This window comes from Oppia nitens, unplaced genomic scaffold, assembly GCF_028296485.1.
Source record: "Oppia nitens isolate AA-2021 unplaced genomic scaffold, nextdenovo-longstitch-racon4-pilon3 scaffold1_pilon_pilon_pilon, whole genome shotgun sequence".
In the NCBI taxonomy this organism is placed as follows: domain Eukaryota; kingdom Metazoa; phylum Arthropoda; class Arachnida; order Sarcoptiformes; family Oppiidae; genus Oppia; species Oppia nitens.
This window is the reverse complement of record NW_026533199.1, coordinates 9078124-9104412: the sequence shown is the minus strand read 5'-3', so window position 1 is coordinate 9104412 and position 26289 is coordinate 9078124. Positions and strand designations below refer to the sequence as shown.

Here is a 26289-nt window from a genome sequence, read left to right as displayed (position 1 = left end):
TTCTTAAGTTTTATTAATTTATTATTAAAAGTTTGAAAACAATGATTCAAAACTGGTTTACAAAACATACGTATTATAAGTGTAAGTAATGTACTAAAAGTGTACTAAAAGTTAAGTACAAACGAGAATATTATCAAATAAATGGATTTTTAATTTACACGAAAAACATGAATATTTTCAAACATTTTATTGGTTTTTGTAATTTTGAGAAAAGTTTGAAATAAATGTCAGACAAATGCAAATCGAGTCCATTATTGAAGTCAAACAAACACTTTAGTGTTAATTAATATTATAAATGGATTTAATTTTGATTACAATAAAAATTATAATATAAGCAAAATTGTGTTTTATTGGAAAAATTAATTGTATTTTTGATGAATTAATAGACATTAGTTTGAGATTTGCGTAATTTTATTAAGAAATTTGTTCAGAAAGTGTATCAAAAATAAATAAAAAATACATTTATTGATATGATTTGGAATGTATTATTAAAATTAGAAAATTCAACAAAATATAAAAATATATAACGATTGCTAAGTATATAAAGCATTCATTTATTTCTAAATACTTTCCTCTTTAACGGACAGTTCATCGCAGGAACTCTTGTCCGCGCTATCCGTGGCGTCTGTTTTTGGTGTTTGAGATTCGAGTGACACAAGAGTGGCCAAGAGGTCATCTCTTTGTTGTTGATTCATTCCCGACTGAATCAAATGGACTAAAGAGTCTAAAGTAGCGGAAGGATAGTCGTTATAAAAGCCGACGATTTGTCGCGTCAGAGCATCTCTTTGAATGCATCGAATGTTTTCTAAAACTGTTGAGGAATTGCTTTCCAACTGAGAAGCCAACCATTCAGCGACTGAGCGATTGTCGTCATCCCAGAGATGTTGCTGTCAATAGAAAATTGTCAATTACTGAACGCCTAATCGACTAAAAGACTTACATTGTGTTGTCCGACGTGTTCACTAAACCACCGACGGATCATAGACTTGACCTCCAATTCATTCTTATTCTGAACAACTGCTTGAATCTCATCGATGACTCTGTCTTCGTAAAGCGCGCGACGCAAATGCCAATAGAAATATTGTCGTGATTTAGTCCACTGAACGACGTCACAGATACAACCCTTTTCATACATTCGCGCCGGAGTGTCGTGAAGATCGGCGAAGGTGAGGGCCACCTGATGGTACATTCCCAACAAAGACGTCTCTCTTTCCTGCAGTTGTCCCTCCAGTCGCTTCTTTTCGTCCGCGGAATTGCTTTCATTGATCTTAACTGAAGACTCAATAATTAAAACTCGGATTAATTGTTTGTCTTTTTGTTTACTTAAGAGATCTTTGCATCCATTGTCACATCTGTGCATTGTTTTAATCAAATCCTTTTGTCGGAATCGAATTTCGACCGTTCCTTCGGGCTCCAGAACTCCTCCACGTCCATCCGGATCGGCAAACATATTCATATGTCGAGGATTGATTGTTGTGTCTGAAAATGAGATGAAAAGACTTGAGAAACAAAGAGCCAATTGAGAGCCAAATGAGACAAACAGACCGACAACAGCCCACGCGCCGCCTCGCAGTTCGGCAAACGGCGGAATGTAAACGACAATCGGTTGTTTGTATTCATGCAAAGCGTCGACAATATAAGCGCCGAATTTCAAGACCTGATCGTACATGTCTTTCATTCCGCCGGAAAATCCTCTCCAATTGGCGAAAATAATTAGCGGAAGATCTTCGCGTGAAAAATCCTTAATCGCTTGAGCCGTCTTATAAGCCGAATCGGGAAACCAAACCTGTCCCGCCTGAGACATCACTTTGGCCTCTGAGTCGAGATTGGCCGGATCAGCTGGAATTATCAATTCGATGGTTCTTGTCTCGACGGCAATCACTCCGACCGGAATTCCGCCCAAACGCGCTCTTCCCGTCACAACTGTCAGAGCCCAACCACTCAATATCTCCTGCCACGATCCGCGGTCAAAGAACCCGTCCTCCCAGACTCCCTGTGCATTCTCTCTTCCGGCCAACATCCATCGCGGGTCGTATGGCGAAGAAGTGGGCGTAAAAACAACTTCGCGGTCAATTGGATCCAAAGACTCGATACACGGCAAAGGAGCGAATCGTTGAGAGGGAACGTATGACAGCCATCGAAGAATAGTAGTGACGCCATCGAGATCGTCTTGGGAAGTGGTGTGTGACACTCCGTTGGCGAACATGATTTGAATTCCGCCTAAAAATGGTTTTCAATGTTATACTGAAGACAATGAAAGACAAGACAAACCCAATTGATTGTTGGATGTGTAGACTTCACGTCCGAGCAGTTTGTTGAGAGCACCGGCACCCGTCAGAATAATATGCGAATTGTCCACTTGAATGACTCGTTGCGAAAGACGCGCCAAATAAGAACCGATTCCAATAGCACGACACGTGACCATTGTTATGGTCACAATCTCGTTGTAAGCCTGCGACGACTCTCCGGCGATCATTCCGGCAAACTTGAGGTTCTCAACTCCCAGTCCTTCTCCCTGACCAATGATATCTGTGATTCTGTATCGCGTTTCCTCGTCTTCAACAATAAGCTCGACTTTTACCGAATCGGCGACGCGTTTGTATTGTTCTGGAGTTAAATATAAGTATTTGAAGCCTTTGTCGGGATTTGTTTCGTCGATCCACGCGACTTGAAAGTGACCTTTGACCTCTTCGGCCAAACCGATTCGCGCACCCGAATTGGCCGACAAATAGATTCGCGGAACACCCATAGCTCGAGCTCTTTCAGATGCCTTTTGGAAGACCAGATCTTCTTTGGGACCAAAAACGCCCAACAGATGCGTGATGTCGTTTCCGATGACAATAATATCGCGTCCGTCGGGATATTCGGGAGTAAAGAGTGTCATTCTCCAGGCGCACATTCCGCAATCGTTTTCTCCGTGGACGCGTTTCATTTCAATCATTCGGGTCGGATTTGTCGGGTCAATGACCAGTTCCATACATTGCATCACTTGAGCCGGCATTTCTAGTTCGGGTCTGCATTCGAGATAGTCTTCCCACAGTTTGACCAGAGCCGCCTGAAACATGTCGGGAAAGTCGTAAATGTAAGTTGTTCCGTTGCTCTGCGCCTGGAACCGCTTCAATTGCAAATAGTCTTTTGTCATATAAGGCGTCGAAATTGTCAAGTCGTGAAGAGGACCGGGTTTACCCGTGCCAGCCCACGCCTCGAACTTCATGGCGCCGGACACGGGATCAAGCACTTCCTTGTAGAGATGCATATCCAGATAATAGCCCGACTCGTTGGCCAACAGAAGACGGAAAGGCGTGCACTTGGAAGTAGGCGTCGACCGAATAATCATTCGGATCTCTGCCTGCAAAACCCGAAGTTTCCAAAGTCTTGGTCCGTAACGCATAACCATATTTCTGACATTTTCCGCTATCTATCGTTCAAATAGAAAAAAGTCAACAAAAAATATTGAACCGAAAAGCATGCGAACCGACACCGAAACAGAAATTGAAAGACGTTTTACTACAATTGCACACAACGTACATATGGTACCTTCGTCGGATCCATCGTCACTTTAGGAACAAAATTCAGAAAAATGTGATTACAATCAGTCTTTGGCGCCAAAGAGTGAGTGAAAGCGACTTCCAATTCGTCCATTGCCTCCAAAAGCAAACGTTCGCCTAAACAACAAAGTCTTAGAATAGAAACAACAAAACACAAGTCAATAAACCTTCGTTTTGGAGGAACTCATAAGAAGCCTCTTTAGTGATGAGGTCAGAGTGACGAATAATGGTTCGAACAAAGAATCGAAAATCAGACACTTGTTGTCCCGGAGCCATGACTTTTGCTTTTCCCAGATATAAATGCATTTTCTGAGAAGCGGTCGGAATGGCTTCCAAGTCATAGTTTCTCAAGCGATTGATTTCCAATTGAAAGGCAAGAGCCGGTTCCAGATGTCGATAAATAGTGTCTTCGATATATCCGTTGCGATAACGATACGTGAAATACCGCGGAAACCGATATTTATCGCAAACAATAAAAGTCACTCTACGTATAGACTGCTTCTCGAGATCTGCTCTTCGCGAATGACAAAACTGTTGGAAACGTTTAGTCAGAACAGAGTCTTCACTTCCATCGCTTTTTATGCATATATTTATGATATAAATCGGTTCCACGTCTTCAATAAGTGCCTGAATAGACAGGGATTGCGCTCTTTCGCGGGCCACCAAAAGAGATCCACTTCTTTGTCTGTTGGGAGGAGAAACAGAGACATCTCCGGCCAATGATTGTTGCCATTGATTGTCAACATTGATCTCTTCCTCCGATTGACGCAAGATTTCAATCAATTCTTCGAAATGCGTCTGAAATGAGAAAAAGATAAGGAATTGTTTGATTGGTTGTCATATTAGACTAACTTCCATGTTTTCCATTGTATTGAAAGCAGCGATTAATCCAACTCTATAGTTGGAAAACGAAACCATTTGGTTCTCTTCCGAACACTCGGAGGTCACGGCAATCGACGGACTGTTTGTTGTCGTGTTATTGGCCGCAGTGTTGGCCACAATCGACGGATGCGAAGACGGAAGAATAAAGTGGTAAACGGCGCACGGAATAGAAGAGTCTCGAGCAACAGGTGGCGAAGACTTGGAGTACAAAGATTCGATGGAATGTCGTTCCGATCCTCCGATTACAAGATGTTGAAGAGAAACCATTTCATAGGAAATGTAAGCGCGACGGACGTATACTTCGAGAGCTGCACGACGGACGACGACATTCATGTGATAAAAGAACTGATGAAGAACATCGAAAATCGAGGTTTCGCTGAGAATCAGTTTGTTTAAGACATTGGGTTCGAATTCGTGAGAATAGATATCGATTGCAGACAAGAAAATGGATTCCATTTGATTGTGTCTTAAAGCGAAAGGCGGCTGATGGGCGGAAATGAGCACTTGACGCGCCCGAAGAGCCACTTTTGCATTTTCGGCTTTGTTCAGAACAGTCAATGCGTTGAGAATTGACGACAATTCGTCAGTAATTCCGGGTTCGTGTCCACATAAATGATCTATTAATTTGATTATCAATAGATTCTTCTTATTTACCGACAAATGAGAGAAGATTTTCTGGACAACAGTTGCCATTCCTTCGTCTTTATACTTCTCTCTCAATTGCGAAACACATTTGTCGTAATGTCCTAATTGGAAGTGATGCTCGACTTCAATGTAATTCCGAAGCAATTCCTGAACACAAGATCTCATTCGTCCGCGAATTCCGTTTCGATATCTCTGAACCAATTGAACGATTCCCTGAGTGTTGAGGAAAAACACGTCGCGATCGGCGCGTTTCTGAAGAGTAGCCGCGTAAGAGTCGATAACAGCCGCGATTTGTTGCGACGGAAAAGCGGCCAAAATTGCAGTTATATTACCTGAAAACTAGAAATTAGCGAAATTCGGGACAACTTTTAGTCAATTCATTACTCGAGTAATTGTTCATCAATTTGCGGATGGATTTCTCCACTTGAGCCGGAATGCGTCCCGAAGTCGACGATATAATGTCCTGAAGTTCCAGAAGAGGCAGTCGTGGATCGCGAAGACATTCCATAAACTGCTCGACAAAAAAGTTCATGTTTTGGCCGAAAAACGGGTCCTGAAGACCATAACCGGCCAAAATGTTATCCAAATGTGTTTTTGCGACATTGAATCCAACGTTGAGTTTGACTTCAGTCGGCGATAAATGCGTGTCAATTATCGACGAATTGGTCGACGAATTTCCCGATTCTTCTAATTCTATTTCAAACATTAATTCAGTTTTTATTCATTCAATAATCGCTTACTTTCGGCTTCAATGGCGTCAAAACCGTTCGTAAAGAGTTCGGCTCGATGAACACGCGTCGGGTCGTCCAGATCAAGACGGGCCAGCACTGAACCGGCTTCGAGAACAGCACCGGCACGTTTGATATGATTTACAATTCCGGACTCTTGAGTGGTAAGAGTCATAACCATTTTCATGACTTCGATCTCAGCATACGCTTGACCCGAATAGACATGAGTTCCGTCTTCCACCAGAAATTGCAACAATTTTCCCGTCGAAGGAGATCTCAAAATCGTCGGATCGTTCTCCTTGTCGAAAACACACGTCTGATTGCCGATAACAACCCGATATCTGTCCACTTCTTCCTTCATATAAGTGGTATGAGAAGAATGATCGACGGAAAGCAAAAGACCCGAATCTGACATTCGGTGAACTTCGACCTCTTTGCTAGTGTTGTTCATAACGAGAAAGTAAGAGTTTTGTCCGGATTTGGTGACATTGACCACATATTTGACGCCTTCGTAGATAAGTTCGACGTTTTGAGTGTTTGAAAGAGTATTTGCGGGAAGAATCTGTCCTTTCTGAAGACTCGATTGGAAATGTTGCCAATTGTACTGTTGTTGCGAATCCACAACATGAATACAACCACAGATCAGAGCCAACGACGTCTTCGGCTTTCCCGACTGAACACGCTCGGCAATCAACTGATCCAACCATCCCGTGTTGATCTCATTCTTCTGGAAGTCTTCTGTTTCCAAAAGAGTAATCAAATACTCGACAGTAGTTCTAAAGTCTCCTCTAATCGACAGTTCCTTAAGCGCCAGAACAAGGCTTTCTCGTGCTTCTTCTCTGTCTTCTCCCCACGAAAAACAGTGTCCGAACTGAGAATCGGCAAATTCGTGAAGACCTCCGGAGGCGCCCACCGAAAAATAGCCCCAAACGTTTTTACTGCCTTCAAAAGCAAGAGTTTATTAGAAATTTTTTGACAGTTTTTTGAAATTACTTCTAAAGTTCAGCTCTTGAACGGTTCCAGAAGACGGTTTGAACCCTTCGTCCGGATTTTCAGAAGTAATTCGAGCGGCAATCACGTGACCCCAGGGTTGAGCCCTTCCTTTAGTGAAGTCGATGTTAGTGTCGCCCCACGCACTCTCGCCGTAAAGAAGACGGATTTCTTTGATGCGATTAAGACGTAAACCCATTGCGATCTGGAGTTGACAGGCGGGCAGATTGACATCGGACACCATTTCAGTACACGGATGTTCGACTTGAAGCCGAGGATTCAGTTCAAGAAAATAAAACTTTTGTTCGTTCGGATCATACAAATACTCAACGGTTCCCGTCGACACGTAACCCACCATTTTGGCCAAACGCACGGCTGCGGCTTCCATCTGAGCAAACGTGTCTTCTTCGGCTATAATACACGGGGCTTCTTCTATGATCTTCTGATGTCTTCTTTGAATAGAACAATCTCTTCCAAACAAAGAAATCGCGTTTCCGTATTGATCGGCCAATAGTTGGACTTCAAGATGTCGCGCACATTTGGCCAGTTTCATGACGAAGATGGGAGATCCGGGAACTTCCGACTGAACTTGTCGAAACATTTGCGGGAAATCGTCCGCACATTCGCTTTTCCGAATGCCCTTCCCGCCCCCGCCCTCCGAAGCCTTAATCATAACCGGAAATCCGATTTGTTGAGCGGCAGTCAGTCCTTCGTTGACGTCATGAACGCATCCCTTTCGGTAGAGATCGGGAGCGATTTTGAATGTCTTTCCGTCCGTCCAATCAGCGCACACCAAACCCGAACCTGACCACGGAAGAGTCGGCACTTTCGCCGTTTGCGCCACAATGGAAGACGCGATTTTGTCGCCCAGAGCCCACATGGCGAGATGCGGTGGTCCCATGAAAGCAATTCCCGCTTTACCCAACAGTTCCGGTAATTTCGGGTATTCGGAGGCGTGGCCCCACCCCGCCCACACGGCCTGGACTTTCATTCGTTTGGCGATATCGACGATTAGTTCGACATTCGCGTAATTGTTGTTATTGGTTCCACCGGCAACCGGCACGTAATGGTCGGCCATTCGGATATATTCGGCGTTGGCCTTGAGATCCTCGGGAGTGACCTGTTGAAGGCGTGTTAGAAGAAGCAGAGGAACAGCAATGACATAACATACCATAACAACGAAACGAATGGCGCGTTCGTTGCGGAAGATTTCATAACACCATCGGCGGATACTTCGCATGCATTTGACGGCCGCGATTCCGTTGTTCGCAATCAGAATCTTATTTATGACTTTTGTTCCGCCAAAACGTTTAATGAACTCTTCGGGAGTCGCGATTGTCAGATCCTGTCGGTCGCGATCTTGAAGTGATAAATGAATTCCAGACATTGATTGTCGCAATTGTCGCGTCTGACGATGGAAACGCTTCGAATCCATCGTCTCAATAGTCAACGAATTATGAGTCGATTCGTAGTCTTCTTCGTTTCCCAACTGATCGTCCGCAGAGTCGGGACAAGTGTTTATTGTAAAAATCGGTTTATCGGAAGTCACAGTCTCTGAGCTGAAGAATGCAGAAGAAAAGAGTTAAAAATCGGGTCAAAAGTCGATATAATTGGTGAAAAAGCCGGTGTTTTGACGACAAAAAGGTATTAAAAGCCGAGAAAATAGAGAAAATTGTTGACAAAAACTGGTTTTGGTTTTGAGCCCTCAGGCGATCAACAATTGACACAAACAAACACTCGAAGAGTCGCCTGAATGGACAGACAGGTCGGCCTACGAGTGACCGACGGCTGTGGGGTCGCAAAAGTCGCAGTTTTGGCATTTTTATCAACACTTCCTCTAAAAAATGATTTTTTGCACATTTTTACCGCTTTTGGGATTTTTTGAGGAAAACTCAACTTTTAAGTGAAAATCTGTCAAAACTGTGACCTCTTTTGGTCTCTTTTGGACACAAATGAGTGGTCAAAGACAAGAGTGGACACTAATGCTCACCTCTGGCTGTCTTCGAGCGTTTGGTCAGAATTTGCGGACATTTTGGCTGCAATTAAGCGGAAAAGACTTGTCATTAAAGAGAAACAAATGATTGCAGTATTTGTTTGAAGGCTTTAAACGATTGTTTGAAAACTGAAAACTATTTGAAGTCAAGTATTGTTTGTCTTTAACTGTGATTAAAGTCAGACATAGACTCAGCCCTCACCTCGTGATTGGTCGCCGAAGACATCACTGTTAAAGCCTTTCTCAATGTCAACAATAAGTCAGACAATCGTAGAATCAATGCATAAACAAGTGATTCAGTGATGAAATTCAGTCAAACGTCATCACAGATGGTATGACTTGACGTCTCATACGATACACAAACACTCATTGGATAACAATCACCAGTGGGTGGAGTCTAACATCAAGTCATTCAATACAACTGATTGACAATTGATTGACACTAATCAAGCATCACTCCATTGCGTCCATGTTTTGGCCTCTTTTCATACATTCTAATAGACTACACACAAACTACTAAAAGGGACCAAACAGTCGAGTAATAGTCGAGAGATAGTCTGCACGTGATTTTGTTTTGATGACTGAATCAACTCTTGATGTGTCGTCTCTACGATTGGAGCGCGAGTTTGTTCACGACGTCTACGACAACATCGCTGACCACTTTTCCCGCACGCGATACAAGCCATGGCCACGTGTCGAGCGTTTTGTGGATTCGTTGTCAATCGGGTCGTTGTTATTAGACGTCGGCTGTGGAAATGGAAAATATATGACAATCAGAAAGACAAACGAATTGGCAGTCATTGGATGTGATAGAAGTCAAAGTCTGCTTCAGATTTGTCGGCAAAAACAGTTGGAATCAGTTGTTTCCGATTGTTTGAATTTATCTTCTTTTAGACCACAATTCGATGCCATTCTTTGTGTAGCAGTTCTTCACCATTTGTCGACTGAAGAAAGACGTCGAAAAGCCATTCAACAGATTATCGACTGTTTATCGATTGGAGGAAAAGCTTTGATAACTGTTTGGGCGTTCGAACAAAACAAAAACGGATCCCAAAGTCATTACATCCGAAAAGAGTCGCAAAAAGAACCGCAAATCCACTCGAAAACAGGTCTTTGTCTTCATGTCGGAGGAACCGCTTTCACAGACCAAGAAGTTCTCGTCCCGTTTGCCAACAAAACGCATCTCCGATACTATCACGTGTTTCGCGAAGGAGAACTCGAAGGTCTGGTTTCGGGAATCAAAAGCGCGGAATTGGAAGAAGTGTTTTACGAATCGGGAAATCATGGAATCGTTTTAACAAAAACTCGTTTTATTCAATAGAAATTACGCGCCGACAGAATCCACTCGAGAAGTGGCCACGTGAACCGTGTGCTGAACTTTAGCCAAATTTTGGGCCCATTTATGCAAAGTTTCGCGCAATTGAATCCATTGCGGTCTTCCGAAGGTTCGGTGCATTGTAGAAGACACAAGAACACGATGGTTCACTTGATCCACTTTCGCGCGCACCAATTTCGTGCGAAGAACTGTGAATTAGTAATAAAAATTGTTATAAAAAGACTTATAGTTGTAGACAATGACTGACCGTCGATGACGAATGACTCGACCTGATCTGGATTTAGCTGAAGATCGTGTTGAATGGCGTCGAACGGGATTTCTTTGCGCGATTCGGCCATTTGCATGAAAGTCAATAATCGCATTTTCTGCAGGTTTTGCTCGTGATTTAATCCCAAACTGTCGACAAAGTCTTTGCGCGCGTTATAGAACTTGATATAAGCGGACAGTTTTTCGGCCACAAAAATGGTCAGTAAGTCGTGAATGGGTTCTCCTTCGAGGATTTTGACCGGTTTTAGAGCCAACAAGTGGTCCATTAGGAAAGTGTTTCGATCGGACAGAAAGAAGACAATACACCGGTGCGCATCGTCGCGAGCCTGAGAAGCGTTGTCTTCAGTATAAGTCGACAACAACTCTATGAGAACACGTGACGCCGCTTCCGACTGTTTGGCACTGAGGAGGACTTCGTGGAGAAGTCGTAGCAATCGTTGCCATCTTTCGGTTCCAACAGTCTTCACGGGAAACCATTCCTTCAGTTTGAGAGTGTCTTCGAAAACGAGTCCAATCTGAAGAGAAATGGCCGCCAATCGAACCAAAGTCTCGTAAACACGGAACCGAAGATCGACGTCAATGAGTCCCGAAAACAGATTCTTCAGAACTCGAAGACAAACCAAAGAAGTCTTTGCGTTATTTGCTTTCAATAGTTGTTCGCAAAAGTGATTCACAAGAAGCGAACATTCGGGTGAAGATTGCGGAACTGAAGTCAACAAAAGAGAGACAATTGAGTTGAGAACCGACTCAGTGTCGGCGTCTTTGTCCGATTCAGTCAACAGAGTGTCCGAAACGCCGATTATTTGCTTCAATTCAGACACAAAAGTGTCGCTCTTTTGACCCAAAGTTGCGCCCAAAGACGTCAAGTATTCGCGCAGTTCTTCGCACTGAAAACATATGTTAGATCAATGTTTGGGACAATTGGTGTCAAAACCTGTTCCGTTTCGGTGATATCGATGAAAGTCGGGATTGACATCTTTGACACGTGTTATCCAACGATAGCTATTTAATCAACAGTACAATTGATTACTAACTCTTGTAGACAATCGCTGTTTCAATGCTTGGATTTTTTTCAACAAAATTTCATTGAAAATCAATAATTTCGAAAAACATTATATTCTATGCGATATATTTGTAACCTTTTTGTAACTATAACTCAACGGATAAATAAAATAAAAAAGTACTGAAAGTGTTGATTAAAATTCTTAGATGTTTTGCATCAAAAACGTCTTGAGTTTGAAACAAACGAAAAGCTTTAAGAAACCGGAAATTGTTTCGGGAATTGAGTTCCCGATCGACCGGAAAACGACTGATCGGTAAAAATAAATGAAAGATAAGACCAAAAGCGACAAAAAAGTAGGAAAAAGAGCGGAACTGACGTGTCTTGAGATGAGTTGTAATAAATGTTAGGAAAAAATCGATTGCTTTCGTCGCAAATCATGTGATCTTTCGATTGATTTAACGATTTTTGACTCAAAATGAAGTGAATTCGGGATCAGAAGCAAGAAATGACTGAAACGACGATCCGATGTCCGATTGCGTGAAGAAGTATTTTAGTCCACGACTTCTCGACTATATATGTGTTGTGGGAAGTCGTCAGACGAGTGCAGACATCCATTCTCTGCAATTACCGGAACTGTTGCGTCGATATCCGCCCGAAGACCACTCGGACTTTGCTCTGCCGCCGGACGTCGTCTTCTTTTGTCAGCCCGAAGGCTGTGTGACGTCTTCATATCGGAGATTATCTCAAAGAGACACCAATTCCTTCGTCTTCGCGCTCACCGAAAAGGACACTTCGCGCGTGCGGTAAGTCCGGACTTCGCGGCACTAGAGCCTAGTTGTGACCACTTTTCCTGTTTTGCGGACTTTAGTTACGGGATTTGTGTAAACTTTTACCGACCAGTGGAGCGACAGATATCGGATCGAACGCAAAGATGTCTATCTTTGGTGTCTTTTTGTATAATAAGTCATCATCCATTCTTCTCGTCTTTTCGGGAATGTCTTCATGTCTTGAGAAAAATGGTTTTTTCAGTTCATCACAAAAACAAACCCGAAAAACGACACAAAAGGCAAGATTTACGACTTAAAGATTCTTTAAGTATTGATTTATTGATTTCCGTTTCCGTCCGCAGAGATCTCATTTGGACACTTTTGACGACTCACGTCAGTCCCGAGACTTCGGCTACTTTCCCGTCTCAAGTGATCCAAGACTTTCGTGAAGTCGAGCTGTGGTGCCTTCGTCTGTTATCAGCTCCCGTTCCCGTTCCGGGCAAAACACGTCTCGAACTAGAAGTGAGTCCTCGCGAGGTTCGTCCTCCATTGGTCATGTCATTGCCGGATCACACGCGGTTTTCATTGGTGGACTTTCCGTTGCATTTGCCGTTGGAACTGTTGGGAGTGGACACTTGTCTCAAAGTTTTGTCCGTAATTCTAATGGAACACAAATTGTTATTACAATCTCGTGATTACAACGCGTTGTCGATGTCTGTCATGGCTTTCGTTACAATGATTTATCCCTTGGAATACATGTTTCCCGTTATTCCTCTTTTGCCCACTTGTATGTCTTCAGCCGAACAGGTCAGTACAGTCCAGTCAGTCCAGTCTGTCTGATTAGTCCCAACCCCAGCCACAGCCCAACCCCCGGACCAACAGTTCTAAAAATAGCTTTTCCTGAAAGTTGTTTTTCTCTGCATTCACTCCTGTATTGCAGTGAAAGCGCAAAATCAGAGTTTAATGTTAAGACTATTCCAACCGATTGTTCTTCTGTTTAGTTGTTGTTGGCGCCGACGCCGTTCATAATAGGAGTTCCGGCTTCGTTTCTGGCGTTCAAACGCCGATTCCGATTACCAGATGACGTCTGGTTAGTCGATTTGGACGCAAATAAAATCGTCAAACCGTCGGCTGTCGAGGATATCCCTCCTCTTCCCGAACCTGAGGCCACAGTCTTGAAAAACCATTTGAAACAGGCGTTGGCCTCAATGTCTTTGACGCCGCAAGTGCCGAGTCTGGAGCGCGTGTCTGAACCGCGTCCTCCGCCCACTGCACAGGGGGCGCTCCAGTTCAACCCCTTGATTTACGGAAATGACATCGACTGCGTGGATGTGGCCACCCGAGTTGCCATGGTGCGTTTCTTCAATTCGTCGAACATTCTTCAGAATTACGGCGAATATTCGCGGACAATTCGGTTGTTTCCGCGGCCAGTCGTCGCTTTTCAAGTCAACGCTTTCATGCAATCGCGACCCAAAGCGTCGGCTTTCGTTCACCGCTTTGTCCGGACTCAAGCCGTCGAGTTTTTGGCCGAGTGGTCGTTGTGTCCTTCAAACGTGGCCTTTATTCGCGTGCAAACTGGTGTTTTCGATCCGACAGTTATCGGAGATAAACACAAATGGTTTGGACATCAATTGGACGCCATTTCTTTCAAAGTCTCCAACAATGCAAACTTCGCCGATCTTTTCGGTGACTTCGAGACGACGGCCGACGACTCGGAAGACGACGAAAGCGATTCCGATGTCTCCACTTCTTCATCTTACGGGTCTTTATCCGAACTCATGGCCGACACCGAAGCCAACGACGCCAACAGTCATTCGGCTGCCTTTCTAAGTCAGTTCCAAGTCTTCCATTCCATTCTCTTATCTTTTGTTCCGATTTTAGACGCGATTCGCGAGTCTTCATGCGTTCCGACTATCGGTGACGTCACTTCCGTTTTCCATCCTCCGGACACTCTTCAGTTGACACAAACGCAAGAAGACAGTCCCGTCCGAACGTCCGAACGCGGATCCGAGTCTTCATCTCCGACTCAAAGCACGGCTTCGAACGCATCTTCAGTCGCGTCGACCGCCGAAGACGAGTCGTTCCAAACGCGAGACTTATATGATTGCAAACCCGACGAACGACTCGTTCCTCCCGTTTCTCCGAAACTCATTCCTCAGTCGACTTCCGGTCGTTCTCCCATCGAATCGGACACTTCGGACACTGCGTCTCGTTCGTCAACTCCGAAAGCGTCGGAAGCTGCCGGTCGTCCGATGTCTCCGTCGACTTCAGTGGACAGATCGTCGGGAACGTCGACTCCGACGCTTTCGCGCGCAATTTCCATTTCTTCGGTGTTTTCTCGTTCTCAATCACAACATAGAGATTCCGTTTCAACAATCGGACAGTCGTTAATCGATAGATTCGCTTCGGAGGCCAAAGAAGTGGCCAGAGAAGCCAAAGCCGTCGCCAAAGAAGTCGCAAAACCGGCGGCCGCGGCCGGAAAGAAACGATTCTTAGCGAATCTGTCGGCAATTAGCGAACCAATGAAGGAATCGGCGTTTTGGAAACGCGAAGAAGTGGCCAAAGAGTCGTCTTCTTCTGCTTCGCTCATATCTTCCATGTCTTCCGATTTTAACGGTTTAGCCGATCGAACGGCCGGAATGTTGTCCGGATTGTTCGGAAATCAGACAAAACAAACACAAAACCAACGAACGGCTCAACCGTTCGGTCCGTTTCCAAAAGGACGCAAAAATCTTGTCGAAAAATCATCTCTTATTCGACATTCGACTCAAAATCAAAAGAAGGAGGCGCCTCCCGATAAGTCGACCGGATCGCACAGGTATTCAACCGATTTATTCAGTTAATTGAGTTAATTGTGATTTGTTTTCAGCGAAAACCAGGCGTTTCTCAAAGAAACCATAACTACTGTTCTCGACGGCGAAGGAGTTGGTTGGCTCAAGTTGTCACGTGTTCGCAAACTCATGGAAGACGAGAACTACAGGGCTCTTGTCGTCTCGAGAGTCAACAAAACTCTTGAGCGCAAAGTCGGTCCCGACGATCACGTGGAAGACGTCCAGGTGTCGCGACCTGTTTGGAAGGGAATGGCCAAACTCTTGTCGGCCTTGATTTCCGGTTTAGAGAAGAGTTATTGCGAACAAGGATTGGGAGGAATGGCGTCCGCTCTTCCCATTCTCGAGATCGCTCACACCCACTACTGGGCACGTGACACGACTCAGACGACCGACGAATCGGTGGCCACGACTGCGACCTGTTCTCAAGGTTCGTCTCCATTTGGTTCTTCAGATAACTTGCACCGCGCGACTTCGCCGCCGCCAGTAGTGTTGTCTCCGAGTGCAGATGCGGCCATTTCTGCTGCGGTTCAAGAAAAACGTTCGCAACTGTTGACGCGTTTGCAGACGAGTTTGGATTCGGAACAATCGGACGAAGTTTCGCCGACCGCTCAGAATGCTTCCGAAGCCGGGTCTCTGACAGTGAATCCGGCGTACGGCTCGCGACTCGGCAATAATCGAAACACGTTTTCCGATTCGGAAATTGAGGTTTGAATTGATTTAATCGGGATTTCAGTGAATATTCAGTGAATCGGGTTTTTAGGGAATGCATTGTCAAAGAACTCGAACTCCTAGTCTCTGGTCTTCGAAATCTTCGGTTTCTACGGGATTTAGATATCATGGCGGAGCTCTTATCGGCGCAACAGGAGTTCCAGCTGATGCACCAAGAGTATACCTTTTCGAGAGTATAATCGGTAAGAAATTATGACAAGAAAAACGGGATTCAAATTCCAGTGATTTCTAGGGAAAGAGAGATCACGTCTTTGGGATCAAATGCAGTTCTGGGAAGACGCCTTTCTCGATGCAGTTTCTCAGGAACGGGATCTCGTGGGAATGGATCAAGGACCACAAGAAATGATGGACAGATATCGGGCTTTGAGTGAAATGGATCGCAAAAGACTGGAACACGAAGAAGACCGACTTTTGGCGACTTTTCTCTACAATTTGACGGCTTTTATGCTAATGCTTGACATCAATAGAACGGAAATTCGTCGCAAAATAAGACGTCTTCTCGGTTTGTATTCTTTGATTCATTGATTCATTGATTGATTGATTGACTATTAATAGGGAAATGTCATGTCGGACTCGTTTATTCGCAAGAAGTAAACGAAGTTTTGGACCAAATCGATAGATTGCGTGGAAATGACATCGATTTGAAACCCTTGGCTTCGCGTCAATTACATAGACAAACGTTTTCAGTTCACGTGGGAACCGATGCTCAGGGAGATATGATGTTTCTCGAAGTCAGAGACGACGGTCTGATATTGCGATCGATAAACGGGACAATAGTCGAGAGATGGTGGTTCGAACGGTTGGTTAATATGACTTATTCGCCGAAAAACCGAGTTTTGTGTTTATGGCGTCGAAATGGCGGACAAACACAACTTCACAAGTATTTTACGCGGAAATGTCGGGAATTGTATTACGCGATAAAAGAAGCGATGGAACGGGCGGTGGCCAGAGGAACGGGTCCATTGCCTGGTATTTTGTGAATAGAATGTGGAAAATATTGTTCTAATTCTTATAATTCTTAGGAACAGAACTCGGAGGAGAGTTTCCGGTGCAAGACTTGCGAAGCGGTGAAGGAGGTCTTCTGCAAGTGTGTATGGAAGGCGTGGGGCTGTTGTTCGCCAACTCTAAGGTATCTGTCCGTCCGTCTCTGTGTCCGCTTTCCGTTCCCCAGGACTCGAGAGATGGCCTCCAAGCACTCGACTAATCTCTATCTCTCTTCTCTTTTGCTCTGCTTTTGGCCGCAATTCATGTCCAATTGATTGTCCATTCATTCAATTGACAGGACTTCGAGGTATTTGCGATTTCTTAGAATAGATTTGTTGGCAGCGAATAAAGTAGTCTTAGAGACCATCTCTCAGTCGAGTGCCGGCCCGCCCGCCCGCCCACCGCTGCCAACCCTTCTCCCCCTTCTCTCACAGTCTCTTTGTTTACGCAGTTCTTCGTTCGTCTTGAAAATATTCGCAAATGTTTTACACAAAAAGGCGGAATATTCGTCCTTGAAGAGTTCAGTAAGTATTCATTCCATCAGTCATTCAGTCTTTAAAACTAATCTCAAATCAGATCCAAAATCGCGACAAATCCTTCAGCGAAGATATCGATCACAAATGGCAGATCAGATCTGTTACGCCGTTCTTTGTGTCTTTTCCTATATCGCCGCAGGACTTGAAGAACAAAGAAAACGACAAAAACAGACGACAAATGTCGACAAAACCGAAAAAAGTCCACAAAATTCTCGCAACAGATAAACAGCAATAAAATAGAGATTTATTTTGAAACGAAAAACGTCTCTAAAATGCCTTTTCCTTTGACATGAATTTCTCCGCGCGATTCACAGGCGTATCCTTCTTCGCGAAGAACCATCGCAGTGTCGCGCGTCACGTGAATGCATCCCATTTGTCCGGTTGAGTCCATTCTCGAGGCGACGTTTACAGTGTTTCTGATAATTAATTGTCTGTTAATTGTCTGTTAATTGTCTGTTAATTGTCTGTTAATTGTCTGTTAATTGTCTGTTAATTGCATTCAAAACTTACCCCCAAATGTCGTATTGAGGTTTATGAGCGCCGACAACGCCTGCAATAACCGGTCCGTGATTTACTGCGAAACAAAACGTTTGAATTGAAAACAACACAAATAATAGACAGAAGACTACTTCCGACACGAAGTCTAAAGCGTTGAAACGATTCTCTATTTATTTGTTCCAAAGCAGACATTAAGGCCAAAGACAGTTCCACTAACGACACAACTGAACGTCGATTCATGGCTTGATTGCCGTCGGCCGATTCGTGACCAGGTTGGAGACCGGCGGCCGCCATATAAGTGCTTCCAATTGTTTTGATTTTTTCGATTTTGGAAAACTTTGGTTTTGAAAGAATTAAATCGAAATCACAAATGATTTCATTTAAAAGACGCAAACATTCGAGTCCTTTGAAAATCGGATTAGAATTCATTGATATCTTTGAATAAAATCAATAAATTGTTTGAAACCTTGTTTATTGACGTCGTTTTCGTCGTAAAACTCTTTATAATTCGGAATCGAAGCGAACATTACGGCCACAGAAGCGTATCTAAAGACACATTTAGAGAGACATCTTCTAAAAGATTTAATATACCGTTCGGCATAGAGTTGGTCGCCGTGAAGAGCGCCGAGGAAGTGTTGCGCGACGTGTTGTGGTAAAATGTTTTCCAAAAGCAGTCGATTTACGCCTCCTGTCGTCTCCACCTCCTGTTGTTCGACACGAAGTCGAGCTCTCCATAAAAAGTGTGACCGAGAAGCGCGTTCCAGACGGCGGTCGCGGGACAGGAAACACAGGACGAGAGCCGACAGAAAGAGCAACAGTTCCGGAGCTTCGGGAGGAAGACGTTGAGTTCGCGAAAGAATCAGAAGAATAGCCAACAGATAAACAGTCATTAGAAGTGTTTTCAAAAGAAATCCAATGAAGAAAAAGAGCGAAACTGCGGTCAAAACGACGGCCGGAGAAACGAGAAAATAATGCCGTAAAAGAGCCTCACACGCCCCGCCCTCCCAGCCATCGCCGACCAGTGATTGGTTGAGAGAGCGGGGAGTGGACTCACAGTCGAGAAAAGCAATGGAAAGAGAATTTTCGAGCAAAAGAAAAGTCGAGAGAAAAATCGAACAAATGATTCGAATCGAGTGGCGGGGGGTGGGGCTGGGGCTGGGCGTGGACGAGGGGGAGGAGGAGGAGGACGGGGGTTGCAGGTTGAGCACCAAAAGGACGACCAGCAGAACGAGAGCCGTCGAACACAACAACGCCAAAGAAGTCCAGTTTCTAAGCGAGACAGAGGGAGAGGTTATTGTGTTTATTGAAGGTTATGCTCACGTGGGGGCCAAAGTGAGTTGGATTGCGCCCAACACCAGGAAAACGGCGGCCGAAGAGTTGGCGGACGGAGAGAAGGAAGAGAAACGGTGTAATTGATAATCGCGTTCAAGAATTGCAGAACGGAAGTGAAGACAAAGCGGATGAATGTCTTGAAGCGAATGAAGTTGAGGACAAAGAGCACGTGGAGGCAGAAGTGAGGCTTCGATGAGAGCAATGCTCTTCGAACGAAATGTTAGTTAGTTGTGGAGGAGGGGAGGGGTTGGGAGGGTGTATTGAGGGTGTATTGAGAGTGTACTTACGGTTTGAGTGACGTTTCTTGCGATAACGCGTTCACTGACGTCAGCAAAAGGCGCGTCCGAATTAAGACCGCATTCCGTCCATTTGGCACTTCGCTTAACGGCCGACGAACAGACCGAACGTTTCCGTCGATCGGAAGTCAATCGAATGGGTTCTTCGCAGATCTGATTCCGAATTCGGATTAAAGTTTGAAAAGTTTTTCAAAAGTTCTTACTTTCGGAGAAATAATGAGAAAAGTGTTGACTCGATGTTGAGCTAAATATACGTCACGTGTTTGTCCTTCCGTCGGTTCGACCAGAAAACGGTCGTCCAGAAGGTCGCGAGTGGCGGCTGTGATGTGGACGCGGCTGAGGGATCAACGGATTAACGGATTAACCCATTTAATAGAGTTAAAGACAAACCCGGGAACTCCTCCCGCTTCCATGTGATTGGCGAGAGTGACGTCATCACTCCAGACATCGAATTGCCATTTATGAAGACCAATGACTCCGCACAAGACATTTCCCGAATGAACACCAATGCGCATGTCTACGGGGACGTGAGTTCGGTCACGAACACCGCGGATGGCGTCAATCATCTGAAGACCCATTTGAACACAATTAATGGCGTGATTTGGACGGGAAACGGGAAGACCGGAAACACAATAATAACAATCGCCGAGAATTTTGATTCGAAGACATTGATTCTCCTGAAGACAAGTGTTAGAAGAGTTACAAGTGTTGTGTTTATGGAATTCCTGACAATACCTGAGCCAATTGGTCGAAACGCCCGAAGAGATCGTTGAGAGTTCTGACCAATTCTGAAGCCGAAAGACGTTCGGAAAGTGGCGTAAAGTTGACGATATCGGCGTAAAGAAGAGACACATTGTTATGTCTTTGAACGTAGAGTTCGTGAAAACGTGAGGAACGGCTCGAGTCTTGACGCGAAGCAGCGGTTCTCTCGAGAATACGAGTCCGGACTTCGGCTGCAATATAGGCGGGAATCACGGAAAGCAGGAGTTGTTCCTGACGTTCCCGTTCGAATTCCAAACGAATTCTGTCGTCAATCACGTGTTGAGCGCCGGAAAAAGTGCGTTTTCTTTCGCGTTCGAAGACATGGCGTTGATATATAGAAGACAATAGAAAAAGAAGCAGAAGAAGAGCGTCGCAGAACAGCTGCGGATCAAAAGAGATTAGAAAAGTCGGGAGGAAAGGGTTTACTCACGAACTGCGTTTCGGCCGTCGAAGAAGCCGAAGAAATGCGCGCAAAAACGACAATCGAAACGACGAGTTGTGCGGAAACAACACATAATTGAAGCGCAAGAGTGACTTTTACGGGAAAAGGAAGCATTGTTTGGGCGACTAAAAGAGCAAACAACGACCAAAACGGAGGAACGGTATGTCTGTCGTCGAGTAGTCGGTCGGGCTCGAGACCAGAGGCCACCATTTGAAGGACAAGACATGCCGTCCATAACAAGAGAGACAAAAATGTTTGCGAAGAACGAGAAAGTTGTCGAAGAAGTCGAACGGGAATCAGAGTTTGGAGTAAAAGACAGAGAAAGACAAGACTCAGAGCTGTAATGAGGAAACAGAGGGCGAGAGGGGAAAGTGGGGGTGAAGTGAGGTGGCGGAAGAGGGCGTAGGAGGAGGCGTGGAGCGCAACGACGAGAAGGACTGAACGCAAGAGTTGGAAGCGTTCATCGAATTCATAGTGAGATTCAAGAGAAACCAGAGTTTGAAGGTTTGGAAGAGTTTTCTGTAATCAAAGGGAAAAACATTTTGAATGAAAAAGTTTTGAAAGAGTTTTCAAACCATTGAATAAAGTGTTGTTTCGAACGCGAGATTCAAACGAATGATTCATTTGACAGAAAATACTATTTATTGAACGCAAAAAACGCAGAAATAAAGAGCGGCGGCTCTGGCGGCGACGCGACGACACAGAGGCGGACAAAGGGAGGAGTTTGGGTCGAGTTGGACAACCCTTCAGAAGAAGAAGCAGAAGATGTGACCCAAAAATAATGAATAAATATTTACTTTAAGGAAAAGTTTTTTAATGAGTTTTAATCCGATTTCTAATCCAAATCTACGCTTTAGGCAAAAGAGACGTCAATTTCTGTCGTTTTTGTCGTAAAAATGAAACAACTTTTAGAAAAACGCAAAAAACGACAAAACTTTTCGATATTTGAGTCCAAAAGTAAAGCCTATAATAGAGAGAAAAAGTGAGCGAATATTGCATTGATTTTAGACGGCATTCCAACGCATGTCTTACCGTTGAATGCGTCGTCGCGCGTCCGGCAAAGTGTCGTCTGATTCGCGCAATAAATGTCTTCGAACTCCTAAGACGTAATCCGAGAAATAGGACTTCCAATTGATATCGCGGACGTCTATCGGGAAAGAGGGGTCAGAAGTGAGACGAAGAAGTTCTTCGCATCGAAAATGCCATTCATTTGTTGTAAAGAATTCGAGAGCAGAAACACTTCGATTGACTTTTTCGTAGACTTTTCCGAGAATTGGTTTCAAACCGAAAGATCTGAAGAGAAGATCCACAATAAAAGACGGAATCTTGTGTTCGGCCAACAAATGGATTCCATGAATGACTCGAGAAGTGTGTAAATGAACTGAAGGCGAACGGAACAGCTCTTGAGACGGAAATCGGAAAAACAAAGTCTCCGAGTAGTCGCGGATCTGACGCCATGTCACCGCATTCAGAGTTCCAGAAGTACAGTTCACAACAAGCGGGAGTTCGCGGCGGCGAGTGGCCACTGAAACGGCCGCCGAAATACACGTGTTTGCGACCAAATCGACGGGAATGACGTCACAAACGGCATCTGGAAGGGCGTGAAGAGTGCGGAGAACGCCTTTTCCGGCGGCAACAAAGAAACCGGACAATCCGTTGTAGTTATCGGTCCAACCGTTAGATGGCTCTGAAAGTGCGGCTCCGATAATAGAAGGACGGATTATAGCCAATGGAAGACCGCGACCTTCACTGACCAATAACTGTTCGGAAAGACATTTCGTGATGTGATAAGTGGACGGAAAGTGATCGCCGACCAGACGCCGGGCAATCGCGTCCAGAGCCGAGTCGTCCATCCATTGCGCGGCGTCGAGAAGACGTCTCGCGCTCTGACTTTTCCAATCCTCCACTGATTCCAAAACATTGCTTTTGTCGCGCGTGCAGTACGCGGTCGACACGTGCACGAAAGCGTCGAGTTTGACGAGAGATAGACAGAGACGGAGAACGCGTTCTGTCGACTGAAGGTTCAGCTGAAGAGCGCGTCTGCGGATTAATCTTGGGATTAATTTCGCGATTAATATCTTATACTAACCGAAGAGGTTCGTCGAAACGGACGGTTGCGGCCGAATGGAAGACAATGTTGACGTTCTGCTGAAGAATGGATTTGTCCAAAGCGTTTAATCCCAAGTCGTCGAGAGTGACGTCACCGCAAACGGGAATAACTTTATCCAATTGTGAAAGAGATTGGCGACGAATCGGATCGAAAAGCGAAAGACTTAACAACAGATTTGCGCGCTTTTCCGCCGTTTGTCCGGCTTTTGGTCGCAAAAGAATATAAATGGCTTTTATTTGAAGACATTCGCGAAGAAGTCGAAACAAAAGAACTTTTCCGACGAAACCCGAAGCGCCGGTTATTAAAACAGACTTTTGTCCGAAAAACTCGTGAAAAGACGTCATATTTTGTGACAAATGTTTGGGAAATGTTTGGGAAAAGGGTTTTCGAAACCGGTTTTCAGAAATAAATTACGATTTTATTGAACAATAGGTTGTTGTGGCGGACGTTCCGTTTGGACGAATTCTGACACTTCTTCGCCGTAATACGACTGTCGCCGCCATTGCATCAAATGGTATTCCCACTTGTCTTCCAGAGGTTCCGCACAAATACCCAAATCTTCGAATCCGAGAGTGTTTTCTTGTCGAACATCAGAAACGCATTCCTAAAGCAAAAAACCCTTAATTTTAATCCAATTTTAATCCGAATTTCGATTTAATTCAAACCCTTTCTAATCGTTCCAAAGAAATCGACGGATATTTGAATAATCCTTTTAAAGCCGAAAACAGATAAACTCTGGCCATAAAAGATGGCGACCAACGAAGATTCGTGACTCGGAATCCTTCTTCTTCTGGTTTTTGAATGCATCTATTGATATACTCGACCAGAGCGCGCAAAGTGTATCTTCGGGGACCAAAAAGTTCGTAAGTATTTGCGGGGGCGTTCGGGTCTTGAAGAGCCTGGACGACGGCTTGGGCGACGTCTTTAACAAAAACCGGTTGTTTATATGAATGAAAACCTCCTCTAAAAAGCGGAACTTTTCCGTATTGTCTTCTTTGCCATCGAGCGAAATATTGACAGAAATTATCGTCTAATCCGTGAATATCTGTCGGACGAACGATAATAGCCGACGGCATCTCTTGTCTGACCAGTTGTTCTCCTTTCCATTTCGAACGCAAAAAACCCGATCCCGACTTCAGAAGATGCGGTGTTGGACGCGGACTCGCGTTGGCTGTGGAGACGTGCAGAAATCGTTGGATGCCAGCTTCGCGGACACATCGGGCGATGGTTTGGGCGCCGATTGCGTGAACTTTTTCGAACGAAAAGTTATTGGTTTCGATGTCTTTTCCGATTAAATTAATAACAGCTGTTGAATGACGTAAACATTCAAAAACCGACTCTTCGTCTCTCAAATCGAATTTCTAAACGAAAGTCAAATCTCAAGGTCAGAGGTCATCAGGTCAAGAGGTCATCGAGACTCACCCGAAACTGGACCTGTCCCAAATCGCCGATAACCTTAAGTCTCTGGACTTCAAAGAAATCTCCTCTGAAGGGAATCACGACTTGAGTTCCCGTTTTTGCCAATTCATTCAAAACGTATTTCCCGACAAATCCTCCGCCGCCGAAAACTGTGACCACCTGACCATTGAACGACGACCGACCCCCAGTTCCCCGTTTCAATTGTTTCCGATTGATATTGGGATAGACGGCGGGGACGGCGGCCGACGGAAGACCAGAAATACGTCTTTTGGCGAAAACAACGACTCGAGAGTTCATTGCGAAGACAGAGCGCATGCGTCAGACGTTTGGCGCGATTTTTGAAATGTAAATCCAGTGAACGTCTCGTGAGATGTGTTGTTGAGGAGCAGTGATTGGTTGATCTGAATCTTAATATCTAATCATTGAATCATTGATGAGATGTTTGTTGTCCTCGAGATTGTCCTTCAAATGCCATAAATAGAGTTGTTTTTCCCAAAAATCAATTCAAACGACGATTTGATTTCACGATCGAAACAATGGGTGAGAAAAGAGAAAATGTATTTCTTTTTTGACGAATAAATGAATGTTTTTTTCCAGAAATTTCTGTTAAAGAAATCGGAGATTTAGTTATCGAAGGAAAGACTAAACGAGTCTTTAATCTAAAAACCAATGATTCTCTGGTTTTTGTTCTTTCAAAAGACAGAATAACAGCCGGCGATGGACTCAAAGCACATGAACTCAAAGGAAAGGCAGAGATCTCGACGAAAACCAATTGCGCGCTCTTCAGGTTTCTTCAGTCCATAGGAATTCCAACTCATTTTGTCGATCAAATCAACAAAGATTCTCATCCCGATTGGCAAAGAGCTTTCGTGGCCAGAAAATGCCAAATGGTTCCAATCGAATTTGTGGCCAGAAGAGTGGCCACCGGATCTTTTCTTAAAAGACATCCGAATGTCGAAGAAGGATTCCGCTTTTGTCCGCCGAAATTGGAAACATTCTTCAAAGACGACGCGAATCATGATCCGTTTTGGTCGGAAGAGTCGTTGGTTTCGGCGAATCTGAAGATCGGAAATGTGGTTATAAAGGAGAAACACGTCCAGAGAATGTTGTCGACCACAAGAGTCGTCTTCGAAGCCATAGAAAGAGGTTTTTATTGAATGAAAGAACGAATGAATGAATGATTGATTGCTTAATAGTTTGGCAAACTGCGGATCACGCGCTAATCGACATGAAAATCGAATTCGGAGTTTTGGCCGACGGATCCATTGTCGTCGCAGATGTCATTGACAACGATTCGTGGCGTTTATGGCCGTCGGGAGAGAAGAGATTAATGTTGGATAAACAGATTTATCGCAATCTTAAAGTCGAAGAAATCGATTCAAAAGCTTTGGAAGAAATTCGCGGGAAATTCGAAATTGTCGCCCAAAGAACGCACCGAATCTTCACCGACGTTCTGCCCACTTCCAACCAGTCGTCTGCTCCCGTAGTGGCCATTTTGCTCGGATCGTCTAGTGACCGCTCTTTTGCCGAAAAGATTGTTTTTGCTTTGAAAGAGAAGTTCGGTATAAAAGAGGTTTCAATAGACGTTTGTTCGGCTCATAAAGCGACCGAAAAAGCCATAAGAGTTGTCCACAGATTAGAACAATCGCCGCGTTTGAGAGCTATTATAGCCGTCGCAGGAATGAGCAACGGATTAGGTCCAGTGACCGCCGGTTTGGCAACTGTTCCCGTTTTCTGTTGTCCTCCGACCGCTTCTGCCGACTCTTTGGCACTTGATTTGTGGTCTTCGGTTCGAATGCCGTCCGGAATCGGATGTTCGACTGTTTTGGGAGCGGAGAACGCGGCGCTGGCTTCGGCACAAGTGGTCGGAGTCGATAATCCGTGGATTTGGAGTCGAATTAGAGCTCAAAAACTGTCGATTCGTTTAACAATCGAAGAAATGGATTAAAAATTATTTTAAAATAAAAACTTTTATTCAAAACTCGAGTTTGCATTCAATGCTCCGGAAGTGACGACATCCACCCAAACGCGCATCGCTTCCGGTCGACGCGCAGACAATACGAATACCCGACCTTCCGTTGCCACACAAAACACGGGGCGGTGGACGCGGACGGATCGCACGTGATCTACAAAAACGTCTCGGATTTCATCGAAGTGAACGCCGCCTAAGATTAGAACGGATTAAAGGATT

The 26289-nt window shown here is 44.6% G+C and overlaps 8 protein-coding genes across 13 annotated transcripts; 3 read left to right on the top strand and 5 right to left on the bottom strand.

Moving 5' to 3' along the window:
- Positions 1 to 419: 419 nt before the first annotated feature.
- Positions 420 to 9101, bottom strand: LOC128952368 (acetyl-CoA carboxylase-like). 4 transcript variants are annotated; one of them, XM_054297753.1, is made up of 13 exons: positions 8989 to 9101; positions 8784 to 8829; positions 7965 to 8352; positions 6797 to 7913; positions 5816 to 6745; positions 5460 to 5768; positions 4401 to 5407; positions 3716 to 4346; positions 3538 to 3665; positions 2272 to 3418; positions 1546 to 2220; positions 941 to 1479; positions 420 to 887 (listed from the first exon to the last, which is right to left on the bottom strand). In XM_054297753.1, exons 2-13 carry the CDS (start codon positions 8822 to 8824, stop codon positions 561 to 563), a joined length of 7239 nt encoding a protein of 2412 aa, XP_054153728.1. In that variant the 5' UTR covers positions 8825 to 8829; positions 8989 to 9101; the 3' UTR covers positions 420 to 560. The 4 variants fall into 4 exon arrangements, with proteins under 4 accessions (XP_054153728.1, XP_054153727.1, XP_054153729.1 ...); XM_054297754.1 differs by lacking the exon at positions 8989 to 9101 and having other exon boundaries at positions 421 to 887; positions 941 to 1272; positions 1324 to 1479; positions 3529 to 3665; positions 8784 to 8981; XM_054297755.1 differs by lacking the exon at positions 8989 to 9101 and having other exon boundaries at positions 421 to 887; positions 941 to 1272; positions 1324 to 1479; positions 8784 to 8981.
- LOC128952383 (bifunctional phosphoribosylaminoimidazole carboxylase/phosphoribosylaminoimidazole succinocarboxamide synthetase-like) lies at positions 4245 to 26079 on the top strand. The gene is made up of 4 exons (XM_054297776.1): positions 4245 to 4249; positions 24606 to 24638; positions 24696 to 25244; positions 25295 to 26079. The coding sequence occupies exons 2-4, from the start codon at positions 24635 to 24637 to the stop codon at positions 26044 to 26046; spliced, it is 1305 nt and encodes a 434-aa protein (XP_054153751.1). The 5' UTR covers positions 4245 to 4249; positions 24606 to 24634; the 3' UTR covers positions 26047 to 26079.
- Positions 9233 to 10344, top strand: LOC128952393 (alkylated DNA repair protein alkB homolog 8-like). Its single transcript, XM_054297788.1, has one exon. It carries the CDS (start codon positions 9364 to 9366, stop codon positions 10105 to 10107), a length of 744 nt encoding a protein of 247 aa, XP_054153763.1. The 5' UTR covers positions 9233 to 9363; the 3' UTR covers positions 10108 to 10344.
- LOC128952385 (eukaryotic translation initiation factor 3 subunit M-like) lies at positions 10111 to 11429 on the bottom strand. The gene is made up of 3 exons (XM_054297778.1): positions 11324 to 11429; positions 10370 to 11276; positions 10111 to 10310 (listed from the first exon to the last, which is right to left on the bottom strand). The coding sequence occupies exons 1-3, from the start codon at positions 11363 to 11365 to the stop codon at positions 10111 to 10113; spliced, it is 1149 nt and encodes a 382-aa protein (XP_054153753.1). The 5' UTR covers positions 11366 to 11429.
- LOC128952371 (MAP kinase-activating death domain protein-like) lies at positions 11616 to 17541 on the top strand. Of its 3 annotated transcripts, XM_054297760.1 has the most exons (12): positions 11616 to 12195; positions 12261 to 12458; positions 12522 to 12966; positions 13161 to 13989; positions 14041 to 14977; positions 15029 to 15695; positions 15751 to 15901; positions 15952 to 16221; positions 16275 to 16688; positions 16742 to 16848; positions 17138 to 17227; positions 17280 to 17541. In XM_054297760.1, exons 1-12 carry the CDS (start codon positions 11918 to 11920, stop codon positions 17472 to 17474), a joined length of 4581 nt encoding a protein of 1526 aa, XP_054153735.1. In that variant the 5' UTR covers positions 11616 to 11917; the 3' UTR covers positions 17475 to 17541. The 3 variants fall into 3 exon arrangements, with proteins under 3 accessions (XP_054153735.1, XP_054153732.1, XP_054153734.1); XM_054297757.1 differs by having other exon boundaries at positions 12261 to 12966; XM_054297759.1 differs by having other exon boundaries at positions 12261 to 12966; positions 17155 to 17227; positions 17280 to 17520.
- LOC128951205 (adenylate cyclase type 2-like) lies at positions 17484 to 21204 on the bottom strand. The gene is made up of 12 exons (XM_054296455.1): positions 21145 to 21204; positions 20558 to 21088; positions 20101 to 20508; positions 19756 to 20042; positions 19569 to 19701; positions 19357 to 19518; positions 19058 to 19275; positions 18329 to 19006; positions 18204 to 18283; positions 17869 to 18141; positions 17750 to 17813; positions 17484 to 17655 (listed from the first exon to the last, which is right to left on the bottom strand). The coding sequence occupies exons 1-12, from the start codon at positions 21145 to 21147 to the stop codon at positions 17484 to 17486; spliced, it is 3009 nt and encodes a 1002-aa protein (XP_054152430.1). The 5' UTR covers positions 21148 to 21204.
- LOC128952382 (putative fatty acyl-CoA reductase CG5065) lies at positions 21343 to 23088 on the bottom strand. Its single transcript, XM_054297775.1, has 3 exons — positions 22659 to 23088; positions 21602 to 22609; positions 21343 to 21533 (listed from the first exon to the last, which is right to left on the bottom strand). Exons 1-3 carry the CDS (start codon positions 23021 to 23023, stop codon positions 21416 to 21418), a joined length of 1491 nt encoding a protein of 496 aa, XP_054153750.1. The 5' UTR covers positions 23024 to 23088; the 3' UTR covers positions 21343 to 21415.
- Positions 23076 to 24589, bottom strand: LOC128952384 (NADH dehydrogenase [ubiquinone] 1 alpha subcomplex subunit 9, mitochondrial-like). Its single transcript, XM_054297777.1, has 3 exons — positions 24102 to 24589; positions 23345 to 24040; positions 23076 to 23283 (listed from the first exon to the last, which is right to left on the bottom strand). The coding sequence occupies exons 1-3, from the start codon at positions 24411 to 24413 to the stop codon at positions 23098 to 23100; spliced, it is 1194 nt and encodes a 397-aa protein (XP_054153752.1). The 5' UTR covers positions 24414 to 24589; the 3' UTR covers positions 23076 to 23097.
- Positions 26080 to 26289: the final 210 nt, after the last annotated feature.

Bases quoted from the DNA above. Each gene is read 5' to 3' on its own strand.
- LOC128951205 (XM_054296455.1), bottom strand. The intron at 19,007-19,057 runs GTGAGCATAACC...TGTCTCGCTTAG, and splicing joins CAACTCACTTTGGCCCCCAC to AAACTGGACTTCTTTGGCGT. The intron at 18,142-18,203 runs GTTTCAAACAAT...CGATTTTCAAAG, and splicing joins AAACGACGTCAATAAACAAG to GACTCGAATGTTTGCGTCTT.
- LOC128952385 (XM_054297778.1), bottom strand. From the start codon at position 11,365: ATGTCAATCCCGACTTTCATCGATATCACCGAAACGGAACAG. The intron at 11,277-11,323 runs GTTTTGACACCA...ATATGTTTTCAG, and splicing joins ATATCACCGAAACGGAACAG to TGCGAAGAACTGCGCGAATA. The intron at 10,311-10,369 runs GTCAGTCATTGT...ACTAATTCACAG, and splicing joins CGAGTCATTCGTCATCGACG to TTCTTCGCACGAAATTGGTG.
- LOC128952368 (XM_054297752.1), bottom strand. From the start codon at position 8,857: ATGACAAGTCTTTTCCGCTTAATTGCAGCCAAAATGTCCGCAAATTCT. The intron at 5,769-5,815 runs GTAAGCGATTAT...TGTTTGAAATAG, and splicing joins TGACGCCATTGAAGCCGAAA to AATTAGAAGAATCGGGAAAT. The intron at 3,419-3,537 runs GTACCATATGTA...TTTGAACGATAG, and splicing joins TGACGATGGATCCGACGAAG to ATAGCGGAAAATGTCAGAAA.
- LOC128952371 (XM_054297757.1), top strand. From the start codon at position 11,918: ATGTCCGATTGCGTGAAGAAGTATTTTAGTCCACGACTTCTCGACTAT. The intron at 12,967-13,160 runs GTCAGTACAGTC...TCTTCTGTTTAG, and splicing joins GTATGTCTTCAGCCGAACAG to TTGTTGTTGGCGCCGACGCC. The intron at 16,222-16,274 runs GTTTGTATTCTT...GACTATTAATAG, and splicing joins CAAAATAAGACGTCTTCTCG to GGAAATGTCATGTCGGACTC.
- LOC128952384 (XM_054297777.1), bottom strand. From the start codon at position 24,413: ATGCGCTCTGTCTTCGCAATGAACTCTCGAGTCGTTGTTTTCGCCAAA. The intron at 24,041-24,101 runs GTGAGTCTCGAT...ACTTTCGTTTAG, and splicing joins TGGGACAGGTCCAGTTTCGG to AAATTCGATTTGAGAGACGA. The intron at 23,284-23,344 runs GTTTGAATTAAA...TTTTTGCTTTAG, and splicing joins CTTTGGAACGATTAGAAAGG to GAATGCGTTTCTGATGTTCG.
- LOC128952393 (XM_054297788.1), top strand. From the start codon at position 9,364: ATGACTGAATCAACTCTTGATGTGTCGTCTCTACGATTGGAGCGCGAG.
- LOC128952383 (XM_054297776.1), top strand. The intron at 25,245-25,294 runs GTTTTTATTGAA...ATTGCTTAATAG, and splicing joins CTTCGAAGCCATAGAAAGAG to TTTGGCAAACTGCGGATCAC.
- LOC128952382 (XM_054297775.1), bottom strand. From the start codon at position 23,023: ATGACGTCTTTTCACGAGTTTTTCGGACAAAAGTCTGTTTTAATAACC. The intron at 22,610-22,658 runs GTTAGTATAAGA...ATTAATCCGCAG, and splicing joins CGTTTCGACGAACCTCTTCG to ACGCGCTCTTCAGCTGAACC. The intron at 21,534-21,601 runs GTAAGACATGCG...TCTCTATTATAG, and splicing joins GCGCGACGACGCATTCAACG to GCTTTACTTTTGGACTCAAA.